At 47.2% G+C, this 15,597-nt stretch overlaps 1 protein-coding gene across 39 annotated transcripts in view; it reads left to right on the top strand.

The window, feature by feature from the left end:
• The window catches only part of MSRA (methionine sulfoxide reductase A), a 331,489-nt gene that overhangs the window by 291,831 nt on the left and 24,061 nt on the right, over window positions 1-15,597 (top strand). For 18 of the 39 annotated variants that reach the window (XM_084829390.1, XM_084829408.1, XM_084829406.1 and 15 more), the window contains one exon: window positions 8,212-8,376. The exons of 8 other annotated variants lie outside the window; for them this stretch is intronic. In XM_084829390.1, the coding sequence (XP_084685516.1) occupies window positions 8,212-8,376 (165 nt within the window). Of the gene's footprint in view, window positions 1-257; window positions 2,270-8,211; window positions 8,377-9,076; window positions 9,160-15,597 lie in introns of those variants that run through there. 13 more of the 39 variants (XM_084829391.1, XM_084829421.1, XM_084829413.1 and 10 more) reach the window with 5 other exon arrangements.

The raw sequence follows: 15,597 nt of genomic DNA, 5'->3' as shown, positions 1-15,597 counted from the left end.
ACATTTTATAAAGGCCCATTGAAACAATTACAGAGAATCCACAGTAAGGATCAATACAATCATGCTGTCTTGGGAGGTGGGGGGGAATGCAGTTCCCTTCCATTGATAATGTGAAAACATCAAGCAAAGATGGAATTTTGCCTTCAACTTTGTCTTTCTTAAAAGTAGCTTCTGCCCTACATTCAAGAATGGAAAAATTCAATCAAAAAGAGATTATAATATCTATACCTATCTGTCTGTCTTTTTATCCGTGCCAGGCTTCCACAACCTCATGCCCTTCAGATGTGTTTGACCACTGCTGCCATCATCCTCAGCCAGCATGGGTTGAGTTAGTATGCATAATAACGGCCAGGAACCACTTAAATCTCCAGTGAATCACTGCCTGCCTTAGAAAGCTGGAAGCGAAGCGCAGAATCAGCGGCATCAAAGACTCTGCCTGCATGGCCTAGCCGATGCTACATGGATACAAGCATGACCCTCTTTCACCCGAAGGGCAAAATTCCATTTCAGAGAAGTTCTTGGGGGCCTCATTCCAGTGGTGGGCAGGACCTCAAAGCAAAAGGGCAGGGCTAAAAATAGCCGAACTACCAGCCTATTTTGGTTTAAAGCTCTTACTGCCAGTAACAGAGCCTTAGGGGAGACATATCAGCTTTTAGAATGGGTGAAACTGCCAAAGGCTGGGAAAGCACCAAACGATTGAGGGGACAGAGGCATGGCCCTCTCGGGAGCCCAGGAGGCCCAGATTGGACCTCATGTGGGCTGAATTTTGCCCACAGGCCCGAGGTTCAACACCCCTGCCTTAAGGAGCCAGGCCTCCAGCCTGGAGCCCGCCACTCTTCCATCTTTCCCTCATGCCATGCCTGCTGCTGACATTGGCACATGGGCTCCCTGGAATGTGGTGCTCTTGGAGATGGTATGCAGGCCCAGCATTGGAGCGGGGCTCAAGGACCACAGATGTTGGTCCAGAGTCATGGGGATCAAGGGGCTCTGGGGTCAGGGGTCTCTTGTTCCACAGTGGTTCTTGGGCCTGGAGCCTTCTCTGTTGGGACCATTGGTTCCTCAGCCTCTGAGTCCATGTCCAGGTTACTGCTGGACTCTGGGATCATGACAACAGCAAAGACATCAACATGCAGCCAGTGCTGTGCATATTGGTGCTTGTATGACAAATCACTTTGAATATAGCAGCACCCCGGCTAGGCTGAAGGGAGCAGGGAATTGCAATGCACACCCAGGTCACTTCTCCCCACCTCATGCCCCCCCCCCCAGAACAGTATTCTGAATTCTGAGCCGAGGTTGACCTCACCTGGCCTTCCAGATGCTGACAAATAAGTAGAACAGTCTTGTTCATTTATAATTTACAAAAAATAACCTTTAAGCTTTTTGACAAGGTCAGGTGCTTAAGAGGAGGAAGTGATAAATAGATGGAGTGTGAATAATGCCTCACGACACCTCCCAAGTTCAGTGCAAGGTTGGGAAGGCTGGTGCAAGTGTGTGTGTGTGTTATTGGCCTGATATTTGTGTTTGAACAACTACATCATGAGATGTGCTGGCAGGGAAAGGGCTTCAAATGACAGCAGGCCAGGTTTTGCTCTGAGTTGCGCCTTGCCTTCCCCAGCAAGGAGACACACTCTTATTTTTATGTTTTAATTTTTGTACTTCAAGCATTTCCCCCACAAATTAGAAATTTGCTTCTAATTTCTTTGTGACAGGTTTTCTCCCTCACAGAAGCAGAAATGAGCCCCGTCTGGCCTTAAGGCTTTTGGTAAATTTATGTTGTCCTTTGTGTGTTCTGCTTGTTGGCATCTGGCAGAATTAGGGGAGGGCCCACACCTCAGCAACAGAGCACCTGCTTTGCATGCAGAAGGTCCCAAATTCAGTCTGCAGCATCTCCAGGTAGGGCTGGAAAGAATCCTGCCTGAAACCCCAGAAGGCCTTTGCTGCCAGCCAGTGTTGACAATCTGGGCAAGATGGTCCAAGGGTTTGACTCAGTATAAGGCAGCTTCCTGTGTTCCTATATTTTATGTCCCTAAATACAATAATATTCTAGAGGGGTGTGATCAGCAGATGCCATGGGTTCCCCCGCATCCCACCGTTGCAGGGGCTGGTGGATGCGCCTCCTGCCCCCAGGAAGTCCCAAGAAGATGTCCCTTGGGATTGCCTCTCAGGGGCACCAATGCTGGTGGTTGCTGAAGGGAACAGGGCATCATGCTGTAGCCACAACTTGACCTTTAAAGAAGAAAGTGAGTGGTGGAGGGGAAGAGAAGAAGAAGAGGGAGAGTTGGAGGGAGGGAGGGAGGGAGGGAGGGAGGATTGATGGTTTCCTGCTCCCCACAGCTGGTAGGCTGGAAATGAGCCCTTTCCAAAATCCAGGGAGCTACTACCAGTCAGTTTAGACCACCCTTCCCCAAACTGGTGCCTGCCAAATGTTTTGGACTACAACTCCCATCAGTCCTGCCCATTGGCCACATGGGCTGAAGTTGATGGGAGTTGTAGTCAAATCTATTCAGAGGGTGCCACATTGTGGAATGGGAGTATGGGCAGTACTGAGCTAGGTGGACCAACGGTTGACTTGGATAAGGCATCTTCCCATGTACATATATGTGAGTTATATATGTACAGGGGGAGGGACAGGGGGGAATGCGACCCTGTTGATTCTCCTGGACCTCTCAGCAGCTTTCGATACCATCGACCATGGTATCCTTCTGGATAGGTTGTCTGGGTTGGGAGTTGGAGGCACTGCGGTGGTTCCGCCCCTACTTAGATGGCCGATTCCAGAAGGTGGTGCTGGAGGATTATTGCTCTGTGCCATGGCAATTGTGCCATGCGGTTCCAGAGGGCTCTATTTTATCCCCCATGCTGTTCAACATCTACATGAAACCGCTGGGGGAGGTTATCCGGAGGTGTGGGCTGAGGTGCCATTAATATGTGGATGACACCCAGCTCTACCTCTCTTTCTCATCAAACCCAGGTGAGGCAGTGGCCGTTCTGAATCAGGGCCTGGGCATGGTAATAGACTGGATGAGGGCCAATAAACTGAAACTCAATCCAGACAAGACGGAGGTACCGTTAGCAGGTGGTTCGTCTGCCTGGCTAGGTGATATTCAACCTGTTCTGGAGGGGGTTGCACTCCCCCTGAAGGATCACGTTTGTAGTTTGCAAATGCTCATGGATCCAGAACTGTCACTTGAGGCACAGGTGAACTCAGTGGCACAGAGCACTTTTTATCAGCTTAGGCTGGTGTACCAACTACGCCCTTATCTGGACAGAGAGAGCCTAGCTACAGTTATCCATGCTCTGATAACTTCTCGTCTGGATTACTGCAATGAGTTATACGTGGGGCTGCCTTTGAAAACGGTCCGGAAACTTCAGCTGGTCCAAAATAGGGCAGCAAGATTGTTAACAGGGACTGGCCTGCGAGCTCATATTACGCCAGTACTTTTTCAGCTGCACTGGCTGCCAGTCCATTTCCGGGCCCGATTCAAAGAGCTGGTATTAATATTTAAAGCCCTTCATGGCTTGGGGCCAGGTTATCTGAAGGATCGCCTCGTCCCATATGTGCCTGCCTGGACCTTAAGATCGTCCTCAGTGGCCCTTCTCCAAGAGCCCCTTCCAAAGGAAATGAGGCGGGTGGCTACTAGGAGGAGAGCTTTTTCTGCTGTGGCCCCCGAGCTGTGGAATGAGCTCCCTAGTGAGGTTCGCCTGGTACCTACATTGTATTCCTTTTGGTGCCAGGTGAAGACCTTTTTATTTTCCCAGGCATTTTAGCATTTTAGCTTTCTCGACTTTTAGCTTTGCTGTTTTAAATCTGTATTTTAAATTCCTGCACTGCTGCTAGGTTTTATTGTGGTTGTATTGTCATATTGTGGTTTTAATGTTCTATATATTTTAAATTGTTTTATTGTGTGCCGCTTGGTTTTAATTTTTGTGAACCGCCCAGAGAGCTTTGGCTATTGGGCGGTATAGAAAATAAATAAGTAAGTAAGTAAGTAAGTTAGCATCTGCTCTTGGTGCCCTCTTAGAGAGCCACCCAGCAGCCCCTGTCGCGAAAGACTCAGTTTTGCCTCCCCCAGTCCATTTAAGGCTAGTTTTGACCAGCAGTTTTTTGTAAGAAAAGACTCAGATATTCGCTTGCCCCTGAATATTTCGTTTTTTTATGTATATCTCTAACTCTTATTTTTCCCTTGCTGAGAGGAGGGACATAACATGTGACTTAGAGCTGATCTGCACAGTCACCAGAATGATATAGTAGAGCCCTTCCAGTACTTTTCCACTTCAGGCTGCGGCGGGGGGGTGGGTGGGTGCATTTTTAATGTCTCTTTGCCCCACCCACAACACACATACACTTCAAAAATGGCCCACATGCTGAGAATGAGCATATTTAGGAGAGGCTCAGCTGGAACCTTTTCCATCTATTGCGTCACTAGCAAACTGTTGGAAGACTGAATGCTGAATTAGGTAGGCTCTTGTTCTGACCTAATACCATGTTCTTGTGAGGCAGTGGGGTCAATATATAACTGCGCTTTCAGCCCATCGGTATATCAGCTTTGAGACGATCATGACCATCTGTAGCAATTGCCCATAAGATGTCCATTCCATAAATGCTGAGGTTTCCATCACTCTGAAATGTTTTCTTTCCCCGATCCATTCAAGCGCATTAAACTTGAGACTCATTGTGAAAACAAATTGCCTTTCTCTTTACCTTACTCAATATATCTCAAGTAAAACTTTTTCTGGGTCTGGACTTATTCCCCCCGCCCCTGTTTTGTTCTTGAGCTAGTGATGATGGCGAGAACCATGTAATCTTCACAGGTTTTATAGAGCCATTTTATTCATCACCACAATGATTTTGCAGCTCTATTCACCATTACACAGCAAAACACTTCAGCCTCCACGATTAGTCACTCCTGTCCACGAGAACTTGCATTGATCAGGTGGCATTTCTGTAATTATCGCTTAAGTTACCCTGTTTTGAATCAAGTTAAATTGCCTGGGGAAAATTCTCTCTTTTGCCCCCACCCCCATTGATGGCTGTTCGTCCTTGGCATGAGTGGTGCATCTCCAGGAGACAGGACTTTTCATTTCATCTGGCAACACTGACATGTACTTCACACCCTTAGTTTTATTCTGTGTGTGTGCGTTAAGTGGTAAAGACTCAGAATGAAATCAGAGCAATTTTATTTACTCTATTCTTTACTTCTTGGAAGCCATCAACCAGCAAGAGCTTTGATTGTCAGTAGCAACACATAAACCATGACAAAAGCCTCAGAAATACGAGGGAGATATTAAAACCTTTTTCTATATAAAAAAAAATTCTGTTAGTATTTTGCCTTGAGACTTAACATTTGACTTTTGCAGAATGGAGCCTTATGGAAAACCTTCAGTGGGACATGTTTTTTGACCTGCCTCTTTAAATTTAAAGAGAGTGAAGTTTAGGCTAGCAGCATTTATTTGAACTGTTCTTGGCAAAATCGTACGCCTAAGTCTCACCATCTGATCTTTATTGCCTTCCCTCTACATTAGCCTTCCCAACTTGATGCCCTCCAGATGTGTTGGATTGCACCTCCCATCATCTTCAGCCAGCAGAGCTGTTGGTGGAGATGGTGGGAGTTGCAATCCAACAATTCTGGAAGGCATCAGGTTGGAGAAATCTCCTCTACATGTTCCTCCCTTTGTCTTGAGCTCTAGCATTTGGGAGAAGGGCTATTTAACCCTTCCTCTGCCTGTTTCTTTCTCCCCACTGCTCCCCCCCCCCGGGGGGGTTGCTGGCCTGTCTCTGCAACAAAAACACAGGTCTGGAACCTGATTGGTGTGTGCACACATGTGTGTATTCTGTTGCAAAGCGTAAGCACCACTCCTCCTACCTGCTAGCTGTGTTGTGCTTTTAATATATAGTTCTCCCCTCGAAATTGCCCCTCCTGATGCCACTTTGCAGAGAAAAGCAGCCAGGACCCCAAGGTACAAGGCAGGAGGTACAGTGCATGGTTCCAGCCTTGTTCTGAGTTCCTGAGCTGCTGTCACAAACCTTGCAATTCCCAAGCAAATAAAGGTGTTCAATCATTTGGTGTCAGGAACCATTTGAGATTTTCTGTCATTTAATTTGTTCATATTTCTCAAAATGTCTTGCATCCTTAGATACTAAGGAGCATTAATTACTATCCTTCCCTTGCATGCACTGTGTTCATTTCTTTATGCTGTTAGTCTTTCCTTCCTTTTGTTGGGAGAGATGTTCTTTTAATGCTTGGGATTTGGGAGAAGGAAGGGCCTCAGCCTTCTGAAGTCAAAAGTCTTCATGTACTTTGTCAGTGAACTGATGGCAATAGGAGTTGGGCTGAGTGATAAGATGTAATAACAGAAACACGTGAACCTAAATCACTAACCCATTGCATTTTATTGCTGTGTTCAAAGTGCTTAATGTACATTAGCTCAGTAATTCCGTAAGGTAAGACAGTATTATTTTCCCCATACTGCAGACAAGGGGGAACAAAGTGCTGTGCAGCCTAAGGCCACCTAGTGAGTTCTGACAGCCATGAGGTTTGAACCAGCGGCCTCCCAGATTTTGCCCACTGTGCCGCTCCAGCTCTCTTGAGTGGCAGCTCAGCATAAGGCAGCTCTTCTGTATATCCTCCCAAGCCAATGCCCTGCTGCTCTTGGGCAGACACCCCCTCCACAGATGCCATACTCATCCAGCAACCGACACCTTGCCACGTTCTGTGGCCTTACTGTGTGGTTGTGCTGGCTCTCACTTAGCTTCGCCGATCAGGCCTGGGACTTGGAGACACCGCCTCTCCCTGTGTAAAGAGCACAGAGGCCATGGCTCAGTGTGATAGAGCGCATGCTTTGTATGCAGAAGGTCTCAGTTGATCCCGACTTCTCCAGGTAGGGCAAGGAAAGAATCTTGCCTGAAACCCTGGGGAGGTGCTGCCGGTCAGTGTCGACAATACTGGGCTAGATGGACCAAGGGTCTGACTCAGTATAAGGCAGCTTCCTATGTTCCCCAGGCCTGCTGTGTTCTGTGGGGAGGGTGCTGGGCAAAGGACCCATTGCCCAAGAGATTTGCTCAACAGCAGCAGGAATGGGCAGACTGGTGTTTCCGCCGCAGCTAGGAACCTAGGAAGCTGCCTCATCAGAGCCTGGGCCCATCTCTCCCAGTATTGTCAACACTCACTGTCAGCAATGGCTCTTCAGGGTTTCAGGCTGGATTCTTTCCTAGCCTGCAGCTTGACTTGCCAGAAGAGATTTCGCAGTGGCATTTCCCTTGCCTTCTCCCAAAGTCTGTGAAAGACCCAATTTGTTCGGAAGGCCTTTGCAAACTGAGGCTGCTTTTATGTGATTTCTTTTGAGCTAGCCTTCCCCAGTTTGGTGGCCTCCAGATGTACAGGACTACAGCTCCCACCATCCCTAGCCAGCAGGTCCAGTGCTGGGAGTTGTAGTCTAGCACATCTGGAGGGCTGGAGAAGGCTGTTTCAGGTCATCTATTCTGCAGCAATGTATGGTGTGTGCATGTGTGTTTTCTCTCTGGTTTGAGTGTAATGGACTGATAACTTACATCTTAACTGGATTTGCATTGTATTTGGAAACTGTCTCAAGTGCAGGTTGGAGGTAAAGGAATATGAGTACATGTGACAGTGGCTGTGTTAAATCTGTCTTAGATCTAAGAGAAAGACCAAAGCAGAGACAATAGATCAACCCAACCTTGGTCTGGCATGACTGGCATTACTTTGTCCTGGTCTGGTTTTTTACGTGGGAGAAAGTTAACTCTTTCGCAGCTTCTGACTGTTGGAAAAGGAGTGAGATAAGAAAGGTTTCCAAAAACAAACCTAGCCCACTTTGATCTACTCTTTGTCATTTTTTTCTTTCTTTTTCTTTTTCCTCCTGTTTCAAATGCCAAGATTTTTTAAAAGACTATAACTTTCGGCCTCAGTAATCACTCTCCCATCTGGTCCTGCCTGCTGCTTCCAAATCTGCACGTTCTCAGCTGTGGAGTGTTCAGCTTCCTGCTTGTCTTCCTCTCTGAGACAGAGATGCCAGCAGAACCTAAACTATAACAGCATGATGGGGGAGGATCTTTCAGTTCAACTGGAGCTTTAGCAAGGAAGGGGAGCTGTAGCACAGAAAAGATTGAAACCCCCCTCCCCTTTTTTAAATCACAGGTTCTTCCCTAACTACTAATAACAAGAATACTGCTTTTCCCCTTCTCATTTTCTATTCCAGCCTTCCCCAGCCGGGTGCCCTTCAGGATGTGTTGGACTACAAGTCCCATTACCCCCAGGCAACCTGAGAAGGCTGTCCTGTACAAAAATCACTGCTTCCATGAGTCACCTGATCACTGAAGTTATTCATACCTCAGTGTGTGAAGCTGCTGTTGTCGTTCATCATGTGAGAAATAAGCATCGATCTTTATGTCTTATCACCTAAACTGCCATATTTACTCCAGCAAGCCCAGGGATATGCATGTCTACTTTGAAGTTTGCCCCACTGCAGGGGTGGACAGAAGATAGAGCTCCATATGTTTGGGACTTCAACTCCCAGAATCCTCAGTAGTGCTGGGAATTGAAATCTAAAATACTTGGAGATACACACTTGTCCTTGGAAATGCACCCTATACATTTTTCCATAGGGGGTATGACCCACTAAATACAGTGGGGCTTATCTCCAAGACAATATGTGTAGGACTACACTGCTACGGCACAATCTTTTCCTCTAAGCCTTTCCCTCTACTCCCAGGCATTTGATGGCATATGATGGGGCTTTTTAATGTCAGTTGTTTTATCAGGTCCTGGTAATTTTACTGTTAAGTGTTTTAACTGTTGCAAACCGCTTTAATTTTTTGAATGTTAAAGGTTCTATTTTATTTATTTATTTATTTATTTCATCATGCTGTAAACCACCCAGAGAGTGTTGGCTATTGGGTGCTATAGAACTGTAATAAATGAATGGAAATGTAATGAATGACTCCTAGGGCTGTCTATTCAAAATTAAGTCCCATTGAGTTCAATAAAATTTACTCCTAGATAAGTGTGTATAGCAAGAGTGGGCAACTTGCAGCTCTTGTGACCTTTGGCCTACTTTCGTACAGGTGGGGGCAGCCCAGAGGGAGAGAAGGGGGGGGCGAGCTGAGCAAACAGAACAATGGAAGCAGGAGGAAGCCCTGTGAAAGTGGTGAGTTCAGACCTCTGACAAGGAGGGTAAAATGGTCTGGTGGTGGAGCCAAAATGGAAGGAGCCATGGAAGGAGGGGGGCGCCCTCTGCAAGTGATTGGTCTGGCCATCTGGCAAGAGCAGTTTGTCCCTGCCCTGGCAGCCTGCTGAGTAGGGAGGAAAAGAGAGAGAAGAACAGAAGGCGGGGGCAGAAAGAGAGAGAAAAGGGGTGAGAGAACAAGAGAGAGAGAAGGGGATATCAGAGAGAGAGAGAGAGAGAGAGAGAGAAGGGATGGCCTTGCTCAATTTTGGCTCTGGCCCCACACACCAGCATCTTCAGCCCCCAGTGGATTACCCCTGAGAAAATACGGCCCAGTTCCAGAATGGGGTCTAGTTCTTTCAGGCCCTTTTCAGACATCCCATGTATGTAACTTTATGCCTTTGAAGTCAGGGGCAGGAACCTCTGGACTCTGGGCCAGAAGTACACCTCAGTAGTTCCTCACCCAGCCCACAATTTCTTCTGCTGTTATCTCTGAGCAGTGAGTGGAGATAAGGGGGTATTTAAAGAGTTCAAACTTCAAATATCCTGCATAGAATTGGGCTGTGCTTTGCTGGCATGAAAGCCATTGCACCAAGGGTAATTCCTAAGTAGACATGCCTAGAATTGAGCTGTGGCTTGTACGCTTGGTGGTATGAATGACATCTGGCCCTTCCCACTTTACTTTTAACCTATCTGTACACTACGCTCATCATCTCAGGCCCTCCTCCAGGGGCAGTATACAGTGGTAGTCCTCTCCAGACTAGGCCCATTCACTTCAATGGGTCTACTCTGTGTAGGAGTACCATTGGCTTCTGACCCACGTGCCTCCTCTGAAGGAAGCTCAGAAGGTGGCAACAAAGGAGATGGCCTTCTTGGTGTCCCTCCCCCCATTATGGAATGAACTCCCCAGTGAGGCCTGCTTGGCACTGACATTGTTATCTTTTTGGCACCAGTTTAAGATCTTCCTCTGCTCTCAGGCATTTGGCAACGTATGATAAAGTTTTTAGTTTGGGTCTTGGATTTCTTATTGTTGATTGTTAAAATTGTGTGTGCGTGCATGTGTGTGCATACACGTCTGCTGTCCGTTTATAAGTTTGTATGTAAACGTTTTTTATATTGTGTATAATGTTGTATTTTTAAAGTTTTTAATCTCTGTAAACCGTCCAGAGAGCTTTGACTATTGGGCGGTATAGAAATGCAATAAATGAAATGAAGTGGTTCCACCAACTCTGTCCTTGTCCCACCCCCAGTGCCCCTGGCCCTGCCCATTGCGTGAATGCAGCCCCCGAGATGCTTCCAAATTGGAAGTCAACCCCCAGCCTGAAAAAGGTTCACCGTGCCTGCCTTGGGGGTGTTCTTCCATCTCCAAAAGAGCCAGAAAACAGCTCTTCTCATTTTGGAAGTCTCTGTTTCCTGTCATGCCCAGCTGCCTCAAAGGCATTGCGCACATGTGAGGGTGATGAAAGGGCGTGGCTCTCCTGGCATCTCTACCAGTAGTTCTGAGCCTCCACTCCCACCACTCTCACCTCCAGGAGGTAGTGCAAAGCAGGGACAGAGAGGTCAGTCTCATGCCAGGAGGAGCGCGGGGTGCGCCAAGGCCATAAGGACCATTTGGATACATCATGTGTCATCAGGCACATGATGAAGCCTAAGAGCTGCCGTTGATTATTAATTCAACTTTTTTAAAAAAAATTCTGGATTAATGAAGGTTTGGAGTGGTAGGTTCCACCAACCCCAACTTCAAGTGTCTCCACCCCGGGGGAAACTTTTGGTGTGATCTCATGGTCTGGACTAGGCTTCTCCAACCTGGTACCCTCCAGAAGTGGAGGGTACAACTCCCATCATCCCTAGCTAGCATGTCCAGAGTGGCTAGAGATTATGGGAGTTGTAGTCCAATACATCTGGCAGGCTCAGGTTTAGGAAGAATGGTCTGGGCCATCAGTCTTGATTTTTGAGGCAGTTTACAACATAGTTCAACTCACAATATATAAAAACAATAAAAAAGCTGGGGCAGGGATTCCAGCATAAAAACATAACAAAGAGCAGCTGAAATGATTAAAACAATCCAGGGGTGCTAAGCCCCACTGAAAACTTGTACAAAGTTCATTGTCTTCAACTGACGGCTAAAACCCTTTGAGGAAAGCATTCATGGAATGGGGAGTTGGGGAGTTCCACAAATGAGGCTCTCCAACAGGAGTGGTCAACTTCTTTTAGCCTGAGGACCAAATCCCATTTCTGAGAAGCTCTCGGGGGCTGCATTGCAGTGATGGGCAGCGCGAGAGGCAAAGGGGGTGTGGCCAGAGGCAAAGGGGGTGTGGCCAAAATGCCTGCATATTTGAGCTTACAGCTCTTACTGCCAGTAAGTAAGCCTTAGGAGAAGCATTTCAACCTTTTAGAATGGGGAAAGTCCTCACGAGAGTCAGGAAACCTTTGGTGGTCAGGGGAAAAGTCGAAGGGGGTGTAGCCCTCTGGGGATCCCTGGAGGGCCAGATTTGGCCCCTGAGCCTCAGGTTCTGCACCCCTGCGCTATGACCCAAATGTCCCTGTCCCTTGTTGTCACCTACCTCATCTCAGAGAGGGGACACTCTGAGGAGCATGACACATTGGGCTGGATCAGATGTCACACAGCCCTACATCTTCCCATTCCTTGCAAAGCAAGGAGACTCCTCTTCATGTCAAGGCAGCTCCCCACCTCCCTCTGCGGCGTAAAGGTACGTTGTGCTCCTTCTTTATTGTGAAGGTGACCACGGGAAACGTTTACGGGATTGTCAGTATTGAAACTCTGATTTAGAACTCTCTCTGTCTCAAGGCACAAGCAGTTGCCTGCACAGTTCAGTGAAGGGAAATCTGTCTCGTATGTGCCAGGTGTAGCCAGCAAGATAATGGAGTTGGCTTGGAAAGCACAAACACTGCATTATTCATTTGGGAGCTCTCCGTGGTCCTGAGATTAGAAGCAAAGAGATGGCCAAGCCCTTGTAGATCAAACTGTGGCACTTACAGGCTCAACTAATGACACAAGCACAATGGAGTAGGAGAGGGACCCTTGTCAGGGGGGGAGGGGTTGTTCCTTCCATGTTACCTTTCCCCGTTTCATTAGTACTGTTTTTTTAACCTCTGCTCCCCCCCCCCCCAGATTTTGGCTTCAGCCTCTTCCATTCAGATAGTTGTTTCGAAGTCTGAGATTAACATTTCTGCATTGTTGCATGCAGAAATACCAAGGGTGTTTTATTTTTTTCAGCTGATTGCTAAGGGAGGGGAGTGTCAGCCCCAGGTGTTTGGGGGTGGGGGTGAGCAAGATACATTAATGAGAGCCCCATTTCTTCTTCATCACTGTTGCTGCTGCCCATTTGTTTGCCAAGCCCCTCTGGAGCCAGTCCACACCACTGCCCATAGGAAAAATATAAGGTGAGCAGAGGCCCCTTCTCCTTACTCCTGCAGCTGCTCACTCGGAGGAGACAGGTGAATGGGCAGTAAAGAGGAGTAGCAGGGTCAGTGGGCTCTGGACAGTGCTGGCTCTGGGTTTTTGAGGGCCATTGGGCAAGACACCTTCAATGGGCTCCCTTCACACTGCCAATCTCACCAGCTGCTCTCGCTCCTCCTCCTCTCTCTCCTCATTGCAACCACTTGCCAACAAGCAGAGAGCCAGTGAGCAAGTAGGCCATGGTATCTACTGCTCCTCCTTCTCACCACCACCATTGTCTGAGGCATGGGAACAAGCAGGTTGCAATGATGAAGAGGAGGAGCAACACCAGGGTGCTCTTGCCATTGGGTCCCTGGTGGGGTGTGGACCCTTGGCTGGTGCCCAACCATGCCTACTCACAATGCTGGCCCTCTCTCTGGAGGTTGACAGTGGGCCACCTGCTAGGGTGTGGGCCTTGACAGGTGCCAACTATGCTGACCCCTGATATTGGGCCTGACATATGCATGTTGTGGCAAAGAGAAGACTCAGTTCATGGAAGATCATCTTCATAGAATAGTAGGGTTGGAAGGGGCCTATAAGATCATCGAGTCCAATCTTGTCTACCCCTACCACATTCAGACAGCCTCCTCACCCTTTGATGTTTTCCCCATCTCTTCTTAAATATTTCTAGGCAATGGGCAAAGTGGAGGGACACATGTTGCCATGGTGCAGCTTGTTTTCCTCCAGGCTCTCTGGGCCTGATTTCCTAGGTGGAGCTGTCTCTGATCTTCCCTTTTTTTGATGCATTTTTAGCAGCAGAGAGGAAGAGAACCATCAAGGTTTATGGCTGGGCTTCTGGTATACTTCCTTTGTCACCATGCTGTTTAGGGGTGGGTGAAGCAAGGGGGGAGGTGATCTCTTTTGGACCCTTGCTGTGGCGTGTGTGTCTGCCTGGCACCCCCAGCCACCCCTATTCCAAAATCAAACCAATACTTTTGCCTATTTAGTGATCACAATGATTGATCAGATGCAGAATGTGTGATGCATATGTTTTGCCATCAGGGTCCACAAACACACTACACTGAATCCTAATAGGTGCTTCATACAGCAGAAGAGGAGATGTCTAAATTCCATCTTCCAGAAAAGCTCCTCCAAGCACAGATGTTCTTCAACAGCATTGTGCCACAATTCAGTTGCAAACTAGTGGGGTTCAGTATCTCTGGATAACATTTAACAGGAGATTTTGAATTGTCCATAAACTGGGCTTATGCATCCCTCATAGTAAACAAAATACACACCAGAGGATTTCAACAGAATCCTACAGCAATAATCAAGAATAACTGATGAGAGCAGCTAAAATTGAGACTCCAGTCCCATAAACACTTTCCTGGGAGTAAGCCCCATTAAACCAAATTGGAGATTCTTTTTAGCAGACATGCATAAGATTGCACTGTCAAGTGGGCAACCAAAGGGGCCTACGCCCAGTCCTTCCAAGAAGATGTTGCACACACTGCCCTGGCTCGCAGGACACGACAACCCACCATGGCTTCATTTACTGGTGGGGGCTGTTGTGTCATGCCAGGCACCATATTTGCCTGGCGTCCCGAGGTGGCCAGCTTGCTGTGGCTTGTTGTGTCATGCAAACCCAGGCAGCAGGGGTTGTTTAACCGTTAGACAACTCTCAACCCTAAAATAAGCCATGGGTTATTTGAGGGTTATCTAAGCCACAGTGAGCTGTCATGTGCGAACCAAGTCAATGTGTCATATAATACTATGCATGGCGTAGAGAAAGTGGATAGAGCTATGTTTTTGTCCCTTTTTCATAATATTAAAACCCAGGGTCATCCAGTGAAAATGAATGGTGGGAGATTTAGGACAAACGAAAGGAAGTACTTTTTCACCCAGCACATATATTAACTAAGGAATTCGCTACCCCACAAGGTAGTGATAGCCACAGAATGCTGGATTAGATAAGGCTTTAGTCTGTTCCAACACAACTCTGTACATCGCCCAGAGTGGCTGGGTGACCAGCCAGATGGGCGATTAATAAATTTAATAATAAATAAAATAAAATAAAAAACTCATCTTATGTTCTTGTTCTTACATTATGTTGCGGGGGGGGGGGGCGGTGATGAGGGAACACTTTCTGTCCCCTCAGCAATGTTGGTGACTATCCAAGCCCCCTAGGCATATTATAAGAGTTTGTTTGTAACCTAAATATCCTTTGAAAAGATTATAGAAATGTTCTCTCTGAAAGAGGGAGGTGATACTTTAAATATATGATAAAAGTATCACATTTAAAAGAGTTGTTTGTAAATGAAATCTGAAGTGTGTGTGTGTTTATGCTTTGGTTACTAAAAGGGACAACACTGATGGAGATAGAGGAGAAAGACATGGGTTAGGGTGTGAAAAAAAAAGTTTGGGATGCTCTTTTCATTCCCCCACCCACCCCCAGTAATTTGGCATTTTAATAAAAAGAACAACTGAAACTGACATTCGGGAGAGGGAGGAGGGCTGCCATCATGTCTCTGGAAACTTCCTGTAATAATCTAACGGAACAGTTTTGAGATTTCACAACGCTCTCCACTTCCTAATTAGGACAAGCTTAAAAGGGAACAGTTGGCATTCCCGTTGGTGAGGGCCATGTGTTACCTGCAGCAGGCCAAGTTGAGAATGAAACTGATTTTTCTCTTACCTACGTTCTCCGTTCAGCAGCTGCTCCGAACAGGTGCTTGCTCTCTTCCGAGCAGATGGCGCCAAAAGTGGGTTTGCTGGCAAGTTTCCCTACAATGCAGCCCTTCTCCTCACACATATTGATGTGTATGCAAAGAGGCACACACAGTCAGGCCCCTTTTTTGGTTTTGCTTTTTGGTTATATAGTAACTCAGGTTGTGATAGAAGGTCAACGATCAGCAGGTCTTTCTGGCCTGGAATGATGACTTTCATGCTCTGACAGCACTTGCAACTTAAGAGCTAAACCAAAAGCTTCCAGGCTCTTCCCCGTGTGACCTTTGGTCCAT

The sequence above is a fragment of the Heloderma suspectum genome, chromosome 1 (assembly GCF_057233095.1).
Source record: "Heloderma suspectum isolate Gila_16-S chromosome 1, 16-S_ref, whole genome shotgun sequence".
Taxonomy (NCBI): domain Eukaryota; kingdom Metazoa; phylum Chordata; class Lepidosauria; order Squamata; family Helodermatidae; genus Heloderma; species Heloderma suspectum.
The sequence above is the reverse complement of the archived record's forward strand: the minus strand, read 5'-3'. Positions and strand labels throughout refer to the sequence as shown.